The sequence below is a fragment of the Vipera berus genome (genome assembly GCF_964194415.1).
Source record: "Vipera berus genome assembly, chromosome: 2".
Taxonomy (NCBI): domain Eukaryota; kingdom Metazoa; phylum Chordata; class Lepidosauria; order Squamata; family Viperidae; genus Vipera; species Vipera berus.
The window spans coordinates 80,716,730-80,738,040 of record NC_138203.1 but is presented as its reverse complement, the minus strand read 5'-3'; the positions used below and the strand labels follow the sequence as shown (position 1 = coordinate 80,738,040).

Here is a 21,311-nt window from a genome sequence, read left to right as displayed (position 1 = left end):
GAAACCACAAGGATACCAAAATGAAGTAACACAGGTCATGATGCCACCCCTTATGCAAATAGGAAAGGGTGTGGTTTATGTCATGATTGTTGCAATGCACATTTTGCTCTTTGCCCTCCCGTGAATGTTAATGAATTCAATATTCGAAATACTTTTTAAAACCAAAACAACTTAGATCCAAATCTGTAAGGAACACAAGCAAAGATTTTCTTAGTGACTGCTCCATGCTCCTGATTTCCGGTCAAGAGAATGAATGCTCTTTGCTGTCTTTCCATAAAGAGGCAAACATTTTCTGTGGAGATGAGTTTCATTGTCTGGAGTGCTCCTGCTTATGTATTTTGTTCACAGACTCTAGGTTCAGTCTTCAAATAGGAATAGTAAAGAATCTTGCCTTATCTAACAAAATCTAACGAAAAGAACCCTATCTGACAAAATGAAATTCAACGTAGACAAAAGTAAGGTTTTACACTGTAAAACCAACTGTGTAGGTACAGACTAGGTGACACTTGCCTTAATACCCATAACGCTGAGAGGGATCTTGGAGTCCTAATGGACAATTATTTAAATATGAGCCAGCAGTGCATGGCAGCAGCCAAAAAGCCAGTACAATTCTAGGTTGCATGAATACAGAGATAGAATCAAGATATCATGAAGTTCTAGTGCTGCTTTACAAAGCCTTAGTAAGATCACACTCGGAATACTGCATTCATTCATTTCTAGTCATCACAATACAAAATTCTGGAAAGAGAGCAGAGAAGAGCAACATGAGTGATTAGGAGGAGGGAGGCTAAAACATACAAAGAATAGTTACAGGAATTGTGTATGTCTAGTCCACGGGTCGGCAACCCATGGCTCCGAAGCCGCATGCGGCTCTTTAAGCCGTCTCCTGCGGCTCCCAGTCCTCCTCCGCCATTCTGGAAAAAAAGTGGGAGTAAAAAAGTCCCATTGAGAGAATGGGGTGGCGGAGGTTTGGGGAGCTGAGCGCGCAGCTCTCCAAACCTCCACCACCCCGTTTGGAGAGTTGCTGCCTTCGTCCATGTTTGACGAAGGCAGCAGCTCTCCAAACGGGCGGCAGCAGTTTGGAGAGCTGCGCATAGCTGACTCAGGAATTCTGGGAGTTGAAGTCCATGAGTCATAAAAGAGCCGAGGTTGCCTACCCCTGGTATAGGATTTCCTACTTGAGCAGGGGGTTGGACCAGATGACTTTCAAGGTCCCTTCCAATTCTATTATTCTGTTGAACTCCAAGCGCCAATCAATGTCAACTAAACCATACTAGATAATGAATAGTATGGCTTAGTAGCTGCATTTACACAATGCACCCAGGAAGAAAACTTTGGTGGCAGCGGGGAATGCACTGCCAATTTTAATCCATACTCTTACAAAATATTACCCCTTATTTTCAGACTTGTATTTAATTCCAGTTCAAAACAGATGCTTTTGTATAGTATTATATGATAATAGGATAACGAAGTGATCCTTCCTCCCACCAATTTTATATATTTGCACTGGTCTTTGCCTGATATGTTTAGTCTCCTGCTTAGGGCATTTGGAACGCATCAGACAAAGCGATGGTATTTTTTGTGTAGAGGATAGATCAGCCTGAGATCCTTGAAATCTACTGCCAATCAGAGTATATAACATTTGATTAGAAGGACAAATTATCTGATTGAACCTAAAGACATTCACATGAATTGCCTGCTAGATCCCCACAAATTGCAATTATATTTATTAGGACATTAGTCCTACCATTTGACAAAAGAGAGCTGTTCTGAGCAATCTTTGCTATACTGGCCTTCTCCAACCCTATTACTACTGTTAGGCCATGGTAGCTGCTTATAGTGAAAAATAATTTGGAATTTATTTAATTCATGATTCATGATTAACATGCCGATTAACATGCCACAATCATTCAGCATTTTAAAACCTGAACAAAATTACCAGCTACCTCAAAATGTGCCTATGATTTTCTTGCAATTGGAACACAAAACAAATATTAGAACATGATGATGATTTGTTTTAGCTAATCTGTCTTACAAATTCCCCACTGGTTTCATAACGTCGTATGTGTTATCTATATTCCGGATTGTGGTTTTTTTTTTAATCTTCGGGTGCATTATGGTTTTAACTTGGCAAAAACTTTGTGGCTTAGAAGAGAGCATCAGTTTTACAGAGAAGAAAAGCTTATTGAAAGACGACAATTTCTTTAATGTTGCTCAGGTGATGATGAGAAGTATTAAATCCACCCCACAACCGACATTCTTCATAGGGAATTTTAACAATTCTCGAAGGCTTCATCATTGGAGGGTTTTTTTTTAAAGAAAAGACTGGACAGCCACTTGTCTGAAATGGTGTAGGTAGGGTCTCCTGCTTGAGCAGAGGGTTGGACTAGAAGACCTCCAAGGTCCCTTCCAGCTCTATTCTAACTGGTCAAGATTCCTGGGTAACTTCATTCACCCAAACTGACTGTGACTAGAAAGCTGCTTCTGCAATGTGCAGATGATGCTGTTTCTCTATCTAGAGTTAGCCAAAAAGATTATCTTGTGTATGTACTGTTGTTTGGATCACTAGCTGACAATCAGTTCCAGCACGAGGAAAAAAAAAACCTGTGTGCATTTTCTAATTGGGCTTTCTATAGTGTTTATTTGTTTCTTAATGGCCAGGATACTGAGCAAATCAGACAATTTTAATACCTATGTATAACATTTCAGTCTTTCCTCCATGAACTGCTTGCTGACACTCTGCCATTCAATCTGCATCAAACGGGGTCTGTTTTTCTGTAGCAAAGGACAGTTTATCTGTGCTGCACTCCAGGTGTTCAGTGTTAAACTTTGCCTCCATTGTTTCAGGGCATTCCTATTTGGATTTGGGACTTTAATCCCACTGTGGAGTGTCTGCTTTCAAAGTTTTTCTGTTCTTCTTGGCATGGCCAAGTGCATATCGACTGCGTTCTGTTTAGAGGCCAGTTCTCCCTCTGTGGAATATACGGCTTGCGTTCAAGCATTTAGGTTTTGGTTGAAAGTGATCTATGCAAATAAATCTTCAGGCTATTTGTTTCTCCTTCAGAAAAGATAATTGTGTTAGTGTTTTGTCAAAGACATTCTTTAATAAACTAGACTTTCCATACATTTCTCGACTAGGCAAAATCTATCCTTAGCATTTACATCAAGGACAATGAAATCGGTTCTTCATTGGGTGTACTCTGTTCCCCATTGCATTTTAAGTTATCTTTTAATTTCATTAGAGGCCATATAGTTTACCTGGATATTTTTGACATTCCAAACAATTTAGCTACATTTGCTAGCACTCAGTTCAATTTTATGGCTTCTGCTCTTCTAGATGGATATTTCACAAGCATCCTTTATGCTGAACGTGTTATTGGGGGGGGGGAATGCATTTTAATACTTATTTTCTTTGAATTTTATTATGTTTCACAAAGTAAATTACTTACAACAATTCTATCTAAATTTAAATTTCAGGAGGGAGTATCTGCTCTTTCAGAAATATTTGATTTTTTAAATTCATACATTTTAAGACTGCCTCCCCGCGGATTCATAAGATTATCCCCAAACATTCATAGCTTTGAATGAATTCCTCTATTTCAGACATGTCAAACACAAGGCCCGGGGGCCGGATCCGGCCCGCGAAGTGGTTTCATGTGGCCCGCGAAGCCATCCTGGAAACAGTGAGGGAACGGTCCCCACTGCCTAGGCCCTGGCCCAGAGACCCTCCTCCTGCCAGAGACCCTCAGATCTGTCCCACTCCTGTCCAGGCCCCCATAGGCACCCTTGATGCGAACCATGTAGAGCTGGCCACGCCCACCCAGTAGGCCATATGCACTCTAGCCACGCCCACCCAGTAGGCCACGCCCACCCTGGCCATACCCACCCAGCCCCCTGAAGGTAACTGCAATGCTGATGTGGCCCTCAATGAAATTGAGTTTGACACCCCTGCGGTCTATTTTGTCCAACTGGAACTAAATTAAATTCATAGGTATAGCTATAATTACTATGAATTCTCGCAAAAGTCTCATAATGCTCTTTTAGAATTTACAGAAACGTAGAAGTAATAAAATGTAAAGACATTTTATTCAAGAGGAGTTAGACCTCAAGTGAAGAACTGGTACCAGAACTAGATTTTTTCCCCCAAAGGCTGGTCACGAAAAATCCATTGCTGGCTTACAGAATTATGCTGGCAAAATTACTGACGTTAAGTGATATAGATTATCAGTTTCAGTAGCGTTACAATTTATATTGGAGATTTGGCCTTATTTTTAATTTTGATATATTTTAATATACTACAATCAAAGTTACCATTAGAATAATTCATTGTGATTTGGAGAACTTTGTGTATCCTGCAGGCAAAACGAAATAGAAGCAGATGGAGCTTTGAATCTATATCCCAAAGAATCATCCCTATGAGGGATGATTACAAATGATAACTGACTGTTTTGATGCTGCTCTGAAGAACAAATTCTATGCGGTGCAAAGATGTGCAGGTTAGAAAGAAGTAAGAAGGCTTCAACAAACATTTTAAGCCTATGTACATTGAAGTTTTGAAAGCATGCTATTAGAATGCTCACAAATGTCTGCCTTCTCAGGTGCAGTTAGCAAAAACACCTATTAATTAACTGGCGTGGCTTTTACCCTCAATTCCTGCTAGTTTCCCAAGATGGCTATTATACAGTAACTGGGATTTACTTTTTTTTTCTGGGCAGGATGACACCCTTCATTTCCCAAGAATACCCATGGATCTTATGTGGAGACCAGGAACTTTTTTGGACAGACTAGCATTTTGCCATATGTCAGCATTCTATTTTTAATTCTTAGTCAGATGGTGCAAAAACATTGGCCAGCACCATCAGAGATGTCCACGGATTCCATTTTGTCTATCCTTTTACAAGCCAACAGTTATACTGAATCTGTGATAATAAAAGTGCTTGAGTATGAGGACGAGGACAAAACAGCAGCAAGGGAAAACCCTCAAAGCATTTTATTAATCAAATGGGGGCAACTATTGGTGGTTAGCAGCATGAAGTTTCTGGGTGTGCAGCTAATGAGTAGGCTAGCTTGGTCGCTCAGCAGTGAGACACTGGTGAAGCAGGCATAGCAGTGCCTGCATTTTCTGTGTCACATAAGAAAAGTACATTTTCCTTCCCTTGTCCTTACCACTTTCTATAGAGGGATGATTGAGAGCATCCTGTCATATTGCATCACTGTCTGGTTTGGAAGTATCACTGCTTCGGACAGGAAGGTGGTGCAGAGAATGGTGAGGATGGGAGAAAAAATTATTGGTAGTTCACTCCCTTCCATCAAGGACATAGCATATAAGCGATGCTTGAGCAGGGTCAGCAGTATTGTCTGGGACGCTACACATCCTCTTCACAACCTGTTTTCCTTGCTACCTTCTGGGAGAGGGCTTCGTGGTATCTGAAGCAGAACATCTAGATTCAATCACAGTTTTGTTCCACATAGCATTAACCTTGTGAATTCTCAAGCTTCCTCTTTCCACTATGTATTCAAAACGGACAGTAATTAATACATATACATGTATATATACAGTATGTATGGGCCTAGGTATATATATGCATGTAGCATGTGTATATGTGTGTTATATATGGGTATGGGGAGATATATACTTTCTTTTGAGAGCAGGCAACAGAAATTCATTTTAATCTGTGTCAGTATGCTCACAGTAAAAAATGACAATAATTCTTGTCTCGTCTCGTCTTGCCCTGCCCTGCCTTGCCTTATCTTATCTATTTTATTTATTTTATTTTTTATTTTATTAAATTTATATACCGCCCTATTCCCGGAGGACTCAGGGCGGTGTACAGGGAAGATTAAAACAAACATACTAAAATTAAAATCAGATTAAAACAATTAATTAAATAAAGTCCCCGAAATTTAAAACTAAAGCCTAATAAAAATTAAAACCCCTCAGCCTGGGCCAGACAGCTCAAAGAGCCAAGTTTTCAGGTCCCTGCGGAATGAGCGAAGGTCGGGGGCAGTCCTAAGTTCCATGGGGAGCTGGTTCCATAGGGCCGGCGCGCCCACAGAGAATGCTCTTCCCCTGGGAATAACCCGCCGGCATTCCCTAACCGGCGGTATCCTGAGAAGGCCCTCCCTGTGGGAGCGCACGGGACGAAGGGAGCTTGATGCCGGCAGCAGGTGTTCCCTCAGATAACCCAGACCCAAGCCATTTAGGACTTTATAGGTCATCACCAGCACCTTGAATCTCACCCGAAGGTTAGTGTGATATTGCACACTAATATCAATTATAGATGTGCAATGACACTAGGTTTTTCTCCTTAAAAACAACTGTACTACAGATCTGAGGTCCTATTTCCCTTAGAAAGAATGTTTTGAAAATGTACATTAAGTGCATGATTAGTAAATATGCACATAAGAGAATGATTCTTTTCCATGAAATGGCTAGTAAAACTATTAGATAAAACTTCAAGTTCTGACAATGCGCATTATGTAATGACAGCTATTTTTAGAGATAAGGTTTTTTTTAAAACTCAATATAGGAAAGGGAATATACCTTTTGCCCAAAAATAATCAACAAAAGATGCCTTGTAAAATAAAATTTTAACTATGGCATGCTTCCATTGCTCCCACCAAAAGCAAAATAATGAGTTATCCTAACCTGATGAAACAGAGAGGCATGCTTCAATTTCATAGCACATTACACAACGGGCAGAAGGAATTGAAGAAGCAAGTGTTATATATATAATGTATTATATATAACATAACGATTTGGGGTTTTCAGTTGCAAAATTATTTCCCATTCAAGACAAGGGAGCTTAAATTTGAGCACCGTGAAAATACAGAACAAATGAAATCATGACTAATCATAATCAGCCACAACTTGCAAAGAGAATAAAACTTGACAGGGAAGGATGATGACAAAAGCGAACAGCCTCACAGGGTGCCAAGTAAAACAAAAAAATGGGCTCAAATCTGGAATGAAAACCACTTTGGATTCCATAGATCATCATAGGAAAGGTCACTAGTCCAATATTGCTAAACTCTAATTCTTGGAATACATATTAAAAACGTTAGGCCAAACGAAAGGGGTGTGTGTGTGTGTGTGTCAGGTAAATGCTATGTTATAGCTGTTTAAATACAAGGGAGGTTAAGCTTGTTTATAAGATGTAAAGAACAGGACAAATGAAAAATATTTGGAGTCAAAATATATAGGTATGGGTTTTCACTTATTGACCATTCACGTCAAGGGCAGTACACTGAGAATTTAAAAAGCACACTGTAGTCTCAACGGACATTAACCGAACAGCAAGCAGCCATGCTCCCTTGCAGATTTAGATATAGTAATTATATAAATATATATTAATGTATCAGGGAGTAAAAAATCCATTTAGAATGGGTGCAAAGCGTTCAGGTTTTTCATCCCTTGTTGCCACCTAGTGGATGTTGGCAGCTCTGACCTAGTAGCATTGCCACACAACCACTGTTTTAAATATAGATGACTCTAAATATAGATGACTCTAAATGTAGCTTATAATATAGTCTATCCCATGCTGGCTCAGGAATTCTGGGAGTTGAAGTCCACGAATCATAAAAGAGCCAAGGTTGCCTACTCCTGATCTATCCCTTTGAATGCAACAGTCGTTGGACTAACATAGCTAACCTTCCACCCTATTTCTAATGGATGTCTTTGCTAAGGCAAGCCGGTTAGAAGCAAGCAAGGAATATTCTCATGTGTTTTTGAGTAGAATAGGTAACGTAAGGCTGATGGGAGAGAGGCATTTTCAAATCTGAAAATTCTGTTAGTGTAAACGTATGAGTTAATGCTACTGGGTATGCCTCTTGTCTACACAGCCTTGCAAGGCTGGCATTAACCTTGCAAGTCTAAAACTACATCTCCCCCCTCCCCCTTCACCTTTATACTAGTAGTCCTTATGGCTTATAATTGAGCCTGCCCATTGCAACTGTAAATCATGACGGTCATAATGTAGGTAATCACATGACTGGATGCAATTTTATGACTTTTTTTTTTACATTATGTTGCAGTTTTTAAGCAAACCCTGCCATCATTAAGGGAACCTATTGTTCGCTGTGGGCCTTCCCCCCCCCCCCCGGAAACTGGAAGTAAACACCAGTTTCTAGAACGAAAGTGGTAAATTGTGGTGATGTGATTGCAGGGCACTGCATGCAGTTGTAAATGTGGGCCGGGTTGCTGAGTGCTTAAATGTGGTCGTGTGACCATGGGGAAGGGCAAATGTAACTTTGGAAGAAAGTTGTAAGTTGCTTTGGGGAGGGGCGTTGTAACTTTGAATGGCTGTTAAGCAATTGGTTGTAAGTTGAGGACTACCCATAGTCCAACAAATTCGAGAGAGTCTCTTCTGAGACGTTCGCCATTCCCCCCATTCCTTCCCTGGACTCAACTGCTGGTTATCTGACCATTGTCTTGTTTGTGGTCCATCTTTCTGTCTTCCAAGATCATTCACACGTATCATTACTCTTGTAGGTTGAATTTGCAACGGGGATATAAGTGACTCATGGCTGACGTCTATTTTTGCCCTAGAAGAGGTTGCTGTCCTGTTCTGATGACACAACAACTAGAGAGGAGAGATAAACTCTTGCACCCAATTCTCTGGGGATCAGGTGGAGCACATAAAGTAGATTTTTCCAAAGAGACAGTGGAACTGGTTGATAACAAAACAACAGTTGTATTTGACCTGAATAGCTCAAGGAATAGGATTCGTAAGATCTGGCAGCTGACATTTGGAAAATAAATTACTTGCATTTATTCAGCTGCTTAGCCGTGCACCGATGTTTACAAGAAAGGCATATATGCTTTGCATAGCTTCAAAGCTGAAACAATGAGACTGTATTCGCCTTGTCCTTAATGCTCTGGAAGGCATCATACATAAATTGAAAAGGCATAATACACTGTGAACATTCCTCAATGGAGGAAAAATATTTATCTTTGGTTTGTGGCGTAGTCTGTTCCATAGTGTTCAATTGGTATGCCAACTCTTCATTTATCAAACGTACAACCCCAAATCTAGCATTATTCTTTATTTCATTTGTTACAGAATTATGTGTGGTACACATAATTCTCTGTCATATGACACACGTCTGTAAAATAATAAGCTGCAGTGAGGAAACTCAACCACTAACCCAAAGCACAGATAGTACTGTTTTTAAATTTTAAAGCTACGTATCATATATTTAAGCTTATTTCTAAATCCCTAAAGTTTGGGTGGATTTCTTTCCTTTTCAGTTTCAACTGCATATTCAGCAACACACACACACACACACACAATCACCATTTAGTAGTCCTTTACATTCATAATTGTATGAAAATAAGGGGGAAAAAGTTATACACTTATTGCTGTGCTAATTCAAGGTCAGAGTTTACTATTTAAAATATATTTGTACTGGCTAACAGAATCAGCACATTATAATCCTCTCTCAATCTATGAATTGGCAAAAGCTCACTTTAGGGTTTTTTTAATTCAAAGAAAATTGGCTCAGTATGCAAGTGAGTAATCTTATTTATTCAGACATTTCTACTTACCATGTATGCATTTTTTACCTAGCTTGTTCTTTTTCTGGTGTGATCATAAATACCAGAGGGAAAAAACTAGCGACTGATAAATTGTGTCAAAAAACCTTATAGATACTTTTATACAGGTCTTCTAACTATTTATGAAATCATTTAAAGCGCGATCTACTAATATGTAATACAAGTTATATTTTGTAATAACCACAGTTGGGACTCTAAAGCATTACGAATGCTCTCTACATTGCATTTATTTATTGATTGATTGATTGATTGAGTTTATATACCGCCCTATTCCCGTAGGACTCAGGGCAGTTTACAAGGCAATTAAAACATAAAATACAAAAATTAAAATCAGATTAAAACAATTAATTAAATTTAAGCCCTAAAAATTAAAATCTAAAATCCAATTAAAAATTAAAAACCCCTCAGTCTGGGCCAGACAGCTCGAAGAGCCAGGTTTTCAGGTCCCGGCGAAATGAAAGAAGGTCGGGGGCTTTTACTGCTACTACCATTATTTTTTTTTAAAAAAACTCTTGAGTTATATCCAAATAGCACTACGGGTTCATGACCATTTGTTAGCCACCCCTTGCACCAACCCCATGATCACATGATCTCAATTTGGGTGCTTGGCAACCAGCTCACATTTACAATCAGTAGACAAAGGAGTGTGACTTTTGTTTTTGATTTCTGGCAAAAAAGGAGACAAAGGAGTGTGACTTTTGTTTTTGATTTCTGGCAAAAAAAAATGCCCTTTCAGAAAAATGGGTTAACACTGATGACCGCGGATTTGCTTAACGATAGTGGTGATTCGTTTAATGACAACAACAACAACAATAATAATAAAGTTGGAAGGGACCTTGGAGGTCATCTAGTCCAACCCCCTGCTCAGGCTTGAAACCCTATACCAGGGGGAGGCAAACTTGGCTCTTTTATGACTCGTGGACTTCAACTCCCAGAATTCGTGAGCCAGCATGGCCATCCAGTCTCTTCTTAAAAACTTCCAGTGTTGATGTCAGGGTAATTAAAGTCCCCCATTACTATTGTGATGTGCTTCCTACATACCTTACATACATGTGGCGTGCTTCCTACATACCTTCCTACAACTGTGGCAGGAAATGTCGTAAAGTGCGGCAGAACTCATGACTGTCTCCCTCAGCAATAGAAATTTTGGCTGAATCGTGGTTGTAAGTCGAGGTCTATCTGTAAGGCCAAATCAGTTTCCATTTCTGGCTGCCTGGACTCCATGGAGGCTATTCTTATATACTAATCCCAGATGCTGCTGTGGCTTGAATAGGGGTAATGCTACCCTTTCTCTCAAAGTGATGTCCTGTTCAACTTGGTTCAGCCCATCCTAGTTGCCAGCATGTTTTGAGGCTAAAATGCCCTACCAGAACATGGGGCCTTATTTTCAGAATTGGGTCTCCTCTCTGTCATCGGCTCAGGCATAACATCTCTTGAAGCTGTCATAAAAGGTAAAGGTAAAGGTTCCCCCGCACATGCGTGCTAGTCGTTTCCAACTCTAGGGGCCGGTGCTCATCTCCGTTTCAAAGCCGAAGAGCCAGCGTTTGTCCGAGGATGTCTCTGTGGTCATGTGGCCGGTATGACCAGATGCCAAAGGCATACAGAATGCTGTTACCTTCCCACCGTAGTGGTCCCTATTTTTCTACTTGCATTTTTACGTGCTTTCGAACTGCTAGGTTGGCAGAAGCTGGGACGAGTAACAGGCACTCACTCTGTTACGCGGCACTCGGGATTCGACCCGCCAAACTGCTGACCTTCAGATTGACAAGCTCAGCCGCGTCCCTTGAAGCTGTCATAGGAGCCTGATTACATGTTACTTCTGCAGGCTTGACAGTTTTTTTCTGGTCAGCCTCTGCTTCAAAGAATTCTGATGAAATGAACATTTTTTTTTGCTTGGTTCGGTCTCCATTCCATCAATCGGGCCACCTCAGGAAAGGATTGGTGGTTCAGGATTTGCTCCGAGAGACTGTTTTGGCAACTGACCTCCTCCTTAGGCAGATACGTCACAGGCTCTCTGTTAAGCACTTCATAAACTCATTATTTTTTAACAGTAAAAGTTAAAATTAAAAGTCATTTAATTAAAACCATTAAAAGGACGTTAAGGCAATTCGATCCTTTCTTCATTCCACGTTAGTTCTGAATTCTGCAAGTACATTGCCTTCTCGTTGAAGCAGGCTCGGTTAATAAAGGAAAGAATCGGTCTGGGCAGTTGGATTTTTCTGACTTTCTATTGTATATATGCAACATTGGAATCATTTTGAAACCTCTGCCAACTATTTCCAGCCATATGTACAGAGAGAGAATTTCAGGCTCTGGAGGGAAGACCTCCCAGCTTCTCGAAAGGCCGTCCTCCCTTCCAGCAGCCCTTGTGCAGACACAGAAAAATCATAGGAGGTTTGTGAAGCGGTTTTAGAAGGCGGCAGCCATTGGAAGTAGCCTTTTTGTGTGTTTGACCAAAGACTGACCGCAGGAACAGATAGGAACTATGGGGGAAAATGTCTTCAGCTTGGTATCTGTTAAGTCTTAGCAACCTTCTTTCTTTTGAAACACAAGCAGACGCCAAAGTCTGAAGGATTCTTCCCCCTTTTTCTGCCTTTCTCTTCATTCCCATAGAACAGGGCTGTCAAACTGCCGGCCCGTGGGCCAGACACGTCATCCAGAAGCCACACCCACCCCGCTGCCGGCAATGGCAAAACCGATACATTGTGCGACATCACGTGACATCGCGAGTTTGAAGAGTTGTACAGGTAGTCCTCGATTTACGTCAGTTTGTTTAGTGACTGAAGTTACAACGGCACTGGGAAAAAAAAGGACTTACGACTGGTCCTTACATTTATGACAGTCACAGCATCCCGAGTCACGTGATCCAACTCTGGGCTACTTGACAACCATCACGTAGTTATGAGAGCTGCAGCATCCTGAGATTATGGGATCATCCTTCGCAACTTTCCTAGATGGCTCCTGACAAGCAAAGTCAATGGGGGAAGATGGATTCGCTGATTGCATTTAACAACTGCAACTGTTCACTTAACAACCATGGCAAAAAAGGGGGTAGAATTGGGTGTGGTTCGTGTTGTGTAGTGGATTCTTGCGAAGCAGGAGGCGAGACGAGAGGGTTCAAACAGGAACATTGTTTTATTGTAGTAACAGGAACAGAACTGAGAACTGAGACTTCTACGCAGCTACTTATACGGCTGGCCACTAGGCGGCAGCCAATAGGTTTAAAGAAACCTATTCCCACCCCAGAGTCAACCAATGATCGTCCTGGAGACTGCATATCTGGGCAGCCAGCGACCGTTACACAGACACCTTAATTAAGCAATCTCAAGCAGCATTTAAAGACATGTGAAAACAGTTCAAGTAAAAGGCCCAATACATTACAGTTCGCTTAACCACCCCCTTGCTTAGCAGTGAAAATTCTGGTCCCAGTTGCAGTTGTAAGTTGAGGTCTTGTTTGTATAAAGCTGGCAAGATTATGAGAATGGAGGAACAGTAAAGCCACCAGTTAAGCTTGAATAATGGAGAGTACACAGTCATGCCCATGTTATTTTCTTTGCAACAAATGCAGAGTTTGTCTGTGGTGCTTCTTTTTTCGGGAGACAAATCAAGCACTCTTATTGATTTTGAAGTTCTCTTTCTTGGAAATTAAGTAACTTTTCCCCCCAAAATCAAGAGTGACTGGGGCTTCTCACTCTTTCTTACTAGACTGCATGAGCATGCCAGCCTCATACAAAAACAGACCTTTTGCCTCCTTGCACATGGTTAGCTTATTACCACAGGCACCATCACATCAGTACAGATTTGATTATTTAGCTGTCCATTTCAGAATCAGGAAACACTTTTTCTACAGTAATGTTGTCCATTGCTCATTTTTTTTAAAAAAATGATTCTTTTTATTTATGTATTTTTTTTAAGAATTGGAAAATTAGCTTGTAATGTTGCATTTCAACAACTTTTTTTTTTTACCCGTTCCTGATCCCCCCCCCCTCCTGTAAATACAAGTTTCTGGCTCAAAAAAATTGTTTTCACTCTGCAGGGCAGTGGTTAGGATTACTTGGCCAAATGTGAGGATTTTTTCTTCTCTGCAACAATACGTTACGGCAAGAGAATATTGTACAAGAGAGGAATACGGATAGAACACATTTAGGAGAGGTATGGAAGAATGGGTTACATGCTAGTTTTAATTAGCACTAGCTGTCATTTTATTTATTTAATTTGGTTTAGACATCACCAAACTCTAGGGTGACTCTGGGCATTCACAGATACCTCTAGGATCCGTCTGTACAAGTTTCAATCTGGTTCTTTCCTTTTGCTCCATTAACTCCACTAACCGCTGCCCAAATTTTATGGAGGAAACATTTAATAATCATGTCAACCCAACACATGTCAGCTATTGATTACTGCCTAGTTTCATCCTAGCTGTGCTTTGTAACTGAAGGAAACTCATTTGTAAAAATGGAACTCTATAGATCATTGAAAATATGAATTTGCATACATTAATGGATAGATACCTGGCTGAAAATACCCAACTACAATATAGGAACTCTCCAGCTTACAATCATTTGTTTACCACCGAAAAAAAGTGACTGATTTTTGCACTTATGACTGTTGTAGCATCTCTATGCTTACATGATCAAAATCTAGATGCTTGATAACCAGTATGCATTTACTGCAATGTCCTGGGGTCGTAGGATCGCCATTTGTGACCTTCCCAACTAGTTTCCAATAACTAAAGTTGGACGGGAGGGGAAATGGATTTGCTTAACAACTACAATTCACTTGATTAGCTTAGCAACTGTGGCCAGAAACTGTGCCTGTAGAATCAGGTCTGACTGGCTTAACAACCACCTTATTGAACAGTAGAAATTCTGGTCCTAGTTGTGGTTGTAAGTCAAGGACTACTAATCTCTTTTGATATTAGACCTCTCCCAACTGACAAAATAATTCCGGGTGCAGAAAACTGGATGTTTTTCTCAAATTTAGCACAAGTGGGGGAGATGATCATTTTGGATGTGAGATGGTTTACGAATGCTGTGTAAGAAATGTTTATAACACTGCACATTTTTAATGCATTATATAATTGTGTGTTAAGGGACACAGTGGCTCAGTGGGTTAGGATGCTGAGCTTGTCGATCAGAAGGTAGGCAGTTTGGCGGGTCGAATCCCGAGTGCCGCGTAACAGAGTGAGCGCCTGTTACCCGTCCCAGCTTCTGCCAACCTAGCAGTTCGAAAGCACGTAAAAATGCAAGTAGAAAAATAGGGACCACTACGGTGGGAAGGTAACAGTGTTCCGTGCACCTTTGGCGTCTAGTCATGCCAGCCACATGACCACGGAGACGTTCTCGGACAAGTGCTGGCTCTTCGGCTTTGAAATGTAGTTGAGCACCGGCCCCTAGAGTCGGAAACAACTAGCACGCATGTGCGGGGGAACCTTTACCTTTACCTTTTATAATTGTTTGTTAAGCCATCCAACTTGCTGGATGGTTGCTGAAAAAATACCAACTAGTTTAAGCTAGTTCCTTTCTACCGCAAGATGCATCTTACAGGATGGATGCAGGTTCAAAAAATGTTGGACTACTTACTTGCTACTCAAGCAGCGCCTCAAGGAGTAGGAAGCACCTCCACCACAAGTACGGGAGCATTCACTCCATGAGCCCCAGGCGTCCCAGAGACTATCTCGATCCTCTTCGGATCGAGCAGTTCGAGAACTCTAGAAGAGAACAGAAGACAGCATGAAGGGAAGAGAATTTGGCTTACATTCAAAATAGTTGAAACTCTGCCTACTTACTGCTATGTATTCACTTAACAAATGTCTCACTTAACAACAGAAAATTTGAGCTCAATGGTGGTTGTGAGGCAAGGACTACCTGCATATAAACATTTACAGTCTGTATATGTTTCCATTTTTGCATATTGTGGAATAGATTACTAATATATATCAAAAAGGCAGCATGGACATTATGTATACGTAGGGTCCCATCTTTGAAACTCAAATACTTTGGCCACCTAATGAGAAGGAAGGACTCACTGGAGAAGAGCCTAATGCTGGGAAAGATTGAGGGCAATAGAAGAAGGGGACGACAGAGAATGAGGTGGCTGGATGGAGTCACTGAAGCAGTAGGCGTGAGCTTGAATGGACTCTAGAAGATGGTAGAGGACAGGAAGGCCTGGAGGAATATTGTCCATGGGATCGTGATGGGTCGGACATGACTTCGCAACTAACAACAACAAAAGGGTCCCATCTGATCAGAATCCATCTGCCTCATATAGGCTGGGGTACCAACCTCAATTCTTGAATCCTGAACCTAAGTATACTTCTACTTACTGCAGCTCAGTATTCATTTACGGGAGATCCTCATTTAACGACCACTCATTCAGTGACCATTCAAACTTACAACAGTGTTAAAGTGGCAGTCATCTCATACTAATATTGGTTACTATGTTCCCTTAGTCACATGATCAGAATCCAGTTTCTTAGCACCTGGCTCACAATTACAATATGATCACCATTTGTGATTTTCTCAGCTTCCTACAAGCAAAGTCAATGGGGAAGCCAGCAGGAAGTCACCAATGGCGACCATATGCCATTCTCGCTTATAATGAAATCACCCAGGCCGATTTGCTTAATGGAGGCAATTTCCATTGCTAAGTGATATGCTCACATGATGTCAGACTTTATGATTGTGTTGTTTAGCGATGGGAATTCCCAGCCCAATTGCCATCACTAACCCGAGTACTGGGTGCTTCTTGGAAATGGCTGACAGGTTACCTGAATTAGATGCAAAATTGGGCACAGCCTAGGGCAGTGACTTTTGTCAGCATACTTTCCTGATTCCTCAAGGGCAGAAACTAAACACCTCAGTGTAACTGTGGAGAAGCAAACGTTTGTTTGTATATTTCATTAAACCAGGAAAAATAAGGTGGGAGGGGGGGAAATCTCAGAGATGCAAATGCCAGGCACCCTGTCTTGCATTTCAGAGGTCAATGTTGGGCACTAGGCCAGCAACTGTACTAAGATAATCTTGACTGCTGGGAAAAGATTTTCTCTACTCTAGCTAAGCACCTTTTCTCCCACTTCTGAACATTAGATCATAGGATCCGATTTGAACTTTTTTTGCTAAAACCCTCCCCAAAAAGGGGGAGGAAACCTCTTCAGTTGCAAACTTTAAAAAAAATAAATGAAACGTAAACGCTTCTATAAATAAGAAACCAAAGTATATCTGCAAAATACAATGAATGACAAGCGGCGAGGATCACAGATAAACCCGAGACAAAGATGACTGAGACGAAACATCAGGACTGCTTCTTCTGAAAGGGAACAGGACCGGGCACAGTAACCAAGCTGCCGATAGGATGATTCCAGAGCTTAAACCGTGGCTTTTAATAAAATGGTGACATACAAATTACTACTATTGAGTTGAGTAAAGAAAACTCTTTCTCAAAATATATGAAATTTGGCCAAGGACTTCGGTGTTGAATGTAGTTATTCACAGGCAAGAAAAGGTGGGGCAGAGAAAAGGGGGGGAAGGGGCCTGCCGACTGGCACCGTGAACGGTTTTGTATAATCTGTTCGGGAAAGCCTTTGAACTTATCACAGAGCCAGATCCAAACCCTCAACATCTACCAACAGCTGGGCACTGTGCCTGGGGCCCACTCTCTTTAATGTCCTTTATCAAATAAGACCCACCAATGTGGCTGTTGAGAGTCATTAACATTAGGGCTGACAGTTGTTTGTACTATGAAGGAAGGAAGCAAGAGTTTATTTATTACTCATGCTAAGGGAATGCAAAAATATAGACGATTACTTTTTTTCCCCTTTTAAAATCTAATGACATTTAGTTACAAACACCTGTATGATCCAGCAGAACAACATTTTCCCATAGGTGAAAATGGTGACTGGCTGGTCTGGCTCAAGAACAGCCATCCACTGTTTGTTCTGAGCTGACTGTATCATCTTCAAATTACAGTTAGATGCAACCTGCCAGCCCACAGTTGCTGTAGGCTTGTTTACAAGGATCCCTCTGTCTAGGAATCTAGGTGGACCCAGGACACGTTTAGCTTAAGACAGATTTAATATATAGCCATGCTTTCCAAGAAATTCAGCAACTATACATTTATTTTTGAAAAGTATTTATTTTCCCTGAGTTTAAAGCAACATATGTAGCATTCGCTCTTCTCATTTTCTCCCCCCATGGTAACATCCTATAAGGTTGTTGAAGTTGTACCTAGCCATGAGTAAGCTTAACCACTTTTTCTATCCCTGCTCCATCCACTTGGGTTTTTGGAACCATGAAATATATCCGAGGGGCTGCCAACTGCTGCTATGGAAGCGGCTGTTGTTAGTCCTTGGTTAGCAAGATCACTGGCCTGATATGATGGTGATACATCAAAGGTTTAAACAGCCATTTTATGCACAGATAGCATTTTGTTTCCAGCATGCATTATTATCATCCTGCTGCTTCAACAGGCATTAGACCGAGGGGAAAGTTACTGGATTATTTTTTTTCTGAATTCACTCGAGGAGGATTTACATGGTATGTTACATGAAGAATGCAGGATGTTGAAAACACAGAGTAATGTGCACAATGTTCTTTGCATTCAGCATTTGAAGTTTGAAGAACTGTGTTTATAGAGTTTGAAACAGGTGTTCTGGCTATTCTGCAAATGGTTCAAAATTAAAACAATCCTCTTCCAAACTTGAAACACCTGATACAGATTCAAAACAGGAGTTTCAAACCCAAATGGTTCCAGAATGTTCTGAGCACTGGAATACCTGGGAAGGTCTATGCAACCCATTTCAAATCTGAAACAACTTTTCAAACTCAAAAGGGTATGTTTTGAATTAAAAAAGTTTTATTTTATTTTTTATATATTTATTAACTTTTTTATGCCACCCATTCCCCACATAAAGTTTTACATACCTGTAGTCCTCCAGTTTGGATTCTTCTTTGAAAATTTACCTGCCTGTATGTCTTACTTTTCCCCAGTGGTGGGATTCAAATAGGTGAACAACCGGTTCTCTGTGTGGTTCCTGCTTCCGGAAGTCCATTCTGGGCCTGGGCAACAAAAAATGAGCTACCGGTTCTTCCGAAGTGGTGCGAACCAGCTGAATCCCACCGCTGTTTTTCCCCCAAGATCTACTAATCTGCTACTAAATACAGCTGGATGACAATTGATATTGCTACCCAAGCAGGTGATTCAGAAATTAAGGAGCATGTAGACTTTATCTATTTGTTCTTACTAACAGAATATTGGAAATAAGGGAATTGTTATACAAAGTAATGCTGCTAAATATTTTTCTTGCATTATTTTCAGCATTCATTGCAAGAAGTGAACCAAAAATCAATCTACGTATAAACCCACTTACTGAAATAGCAGTCTATTATTGGAAGTGCCACATAGAGAAAATGGAATAGATGTTAACCCGGACTCAGCCCCAAAATACCTTTATGGATCTCAAGATCTCAAGAAGCATTTTGTGGAAAAGAAACAAGAAGTAAGCTCAACTTATCAAATGTTTTTAGAACCGGAGCATGGAAAATATAAGATGAAATCAGAAGAACAACTGGCTGCAGAGGGATTTAGTTTTTGATGGTTTTCATATGTACAATTAAGAGAAAGACCTAAGGAAGATAATAGGATATTTGGAATTAGCAGCAAAAGACAAAATTTGAAGCTGAACTGTGTAAAGATGATGAATGGATAATGGCTAAAATGCATTAATTTTTACTGAAATTTGAAACAGAAGAAGAACAAATGAAAGAGTGTATAATAACATGGACTAAGAATTTTGGACACAACATATGTTGATGGCATAGTGGGAAAATAAGTGGAAACTGAAGCTTACATTATGATATAACTTAAATGAGAATTTTTATAAGATGATGTGCCATTGGTAGAAGACTCCAGGAAAATTATCTAGAAAGTATTAAATGTATTTCAGACCTCAATTAGAAAACAGCCACAGAAGACTGGAGTCACTTCTAGGCAAGATGGGCAGCATAAATAAAATTGATGTTGGAAATGCGGTGGGTCATTTTCATCATGCCCGGCACACTTGTAAAAAAAAGTCAGAAAATGCTGGATTCAAATTCACAAAACGATACAAAGAACTTTTTTTAAAAAAAATAATAATATTCAACGTATTCTTATTTTCAACTTCAAATCTGTACTGCTTTTATTCTGTTGAAAGCCTCTTTAATAAAAATTATTTTTTTAAAAAAAACAAACCAATCCTGTGAAACAGAATTGTCCAAAATACACGGTGTGTTTTCCGTTCTCTCTCTCTCTTTTATAGACACGAACAGAGAGATTCTACCTCATCAGCTGCAAACCCTTGGATAGCGGTACAATTTAAACAAGCTTTGAAGACCGGTATGGAGTGGTATATAACGCATAGCTTCCATTTACTCATTTATGTCTCTTTCAAATAAAATTATTCTGAAGAAAGATGGAGGCATACCTTGTGCATGTGTATCTCTCCATGTAATCTGTATCTTGATTATAGTTATTTGTTTGTTTGTTTATATTTCACATTTCCTACGGCCCACCTCCTGATGTCTTCTGCTGTATTCTGCTCCACTTTACCGAGAGCGAATGCAAATCTGTAGTTGGCCTGGTTTGCTAACCTCTAAGGGTGTGCTAACTTTTCATCCCTGCAACCCCACACATTTCCCATCGATGGGAAGGCGTGGTTTTCCAATTTCCTACATTTTCACTTTCGAATGTGCAGCACTGTAAGTGAGGGATAAATGGCTTGCAAATCACGCCACAGATAACCGCACGGTACATCTGAAGGAAATATTGTGGGCAGATTAAATTAAACAGCACGAGGCTGTTAGGGCTCAGCAGAGAGGTTTTTTTAAAAAAACTTCGCTGCTCTGAGCATGAGGAAGAGAGGAAAATAAAGGTTTCCCGTACCAGCAGTTAACTTTGCATAACTAGACCATCCTTCAATTGATAGAGCTCTGTGAAATAGGTTTGCTTTCAGGGTACAATCAGTCTACTCTGGAAAGCTACTGTGGCCAATGGATTCTATGGAGGTCAAAAATGCATCTGAAACAGATGTAGGAGCTTTCCCTTCTCCCCTGCCAAAGCATTTCTAAAGACCCGTTTCTAATTTAAATGGATAACAGGATCTCAGTTTAACCACTGTAACATGCAACATTGCATTGTTTGGCTTTGATCCAAGAGTCAGGGGAAAAACAGCAACCCTAGAATGAATTAATCCATGCTACCCAAATGTATCACATCCAATGCATGTATTGTTATGCTCATTAGACACACTGAATTAAACTCTCTCTTATCTTTATTAAAACGCCACGTGACTTAATTTTGAACCAATCCCATAATCGGTAGGATAAAGGCAATAATTAAAAGAAAGCCAGATAACAGATCAAATTTTGACCGTAGCCAATGCCGACAACTGAACAAGATCACCCAGGCAGAGGCATTTTTATCACCATGTATGTTTGATTTGAGAGTTGGATGCTAGCATTTCAGACTTCAGCAACTTGCACATTTAGTCATGATTCTTTAAATCTGCAATTTGTATGTAGGTGTTTTCGTTTATGAGAGAAAGCGTGCTTGGATGTGATAAGACTTACGATAAGGACATCTTCAAATCAGATAAGGTCCTAGAATATTCAAAGTAATAAGCTAAAACATCAGCTAAAATAGATACATCTATAGCTTTTACCTCATCCCAAACTCCAAGCCTAAAACCAACTTGATTAGAATGAAGAATCCAAATTTC

At 40.3% G+C, this 21,311-nt stretch overlaps 1 protein-coding gene across 1 annotated transcript in view; it reads right to left on the bottom strand.

The window, feature by feature from the left end:
* ADAMTSL1 (ADAMTS like 1) overlaps window positions 1-21,311 on the bottom strand; it is a gene marked incomplete at its 5' end in the record, with an annotated part of 247,590 nt that overhangs the window by 210,975 nt on the left and 15,304 nt on the right. The window contains one exon of the mRNA XM_081319841.1: window positions 15,139-15,266. Coding sequence (XP_081175967.1) covers window positions 15,139-15,266 — 128 coding nt within the window. The remainder of the gene's footprint in view (window positions 1-15,138; window positions 15,267-21,311) is intronic.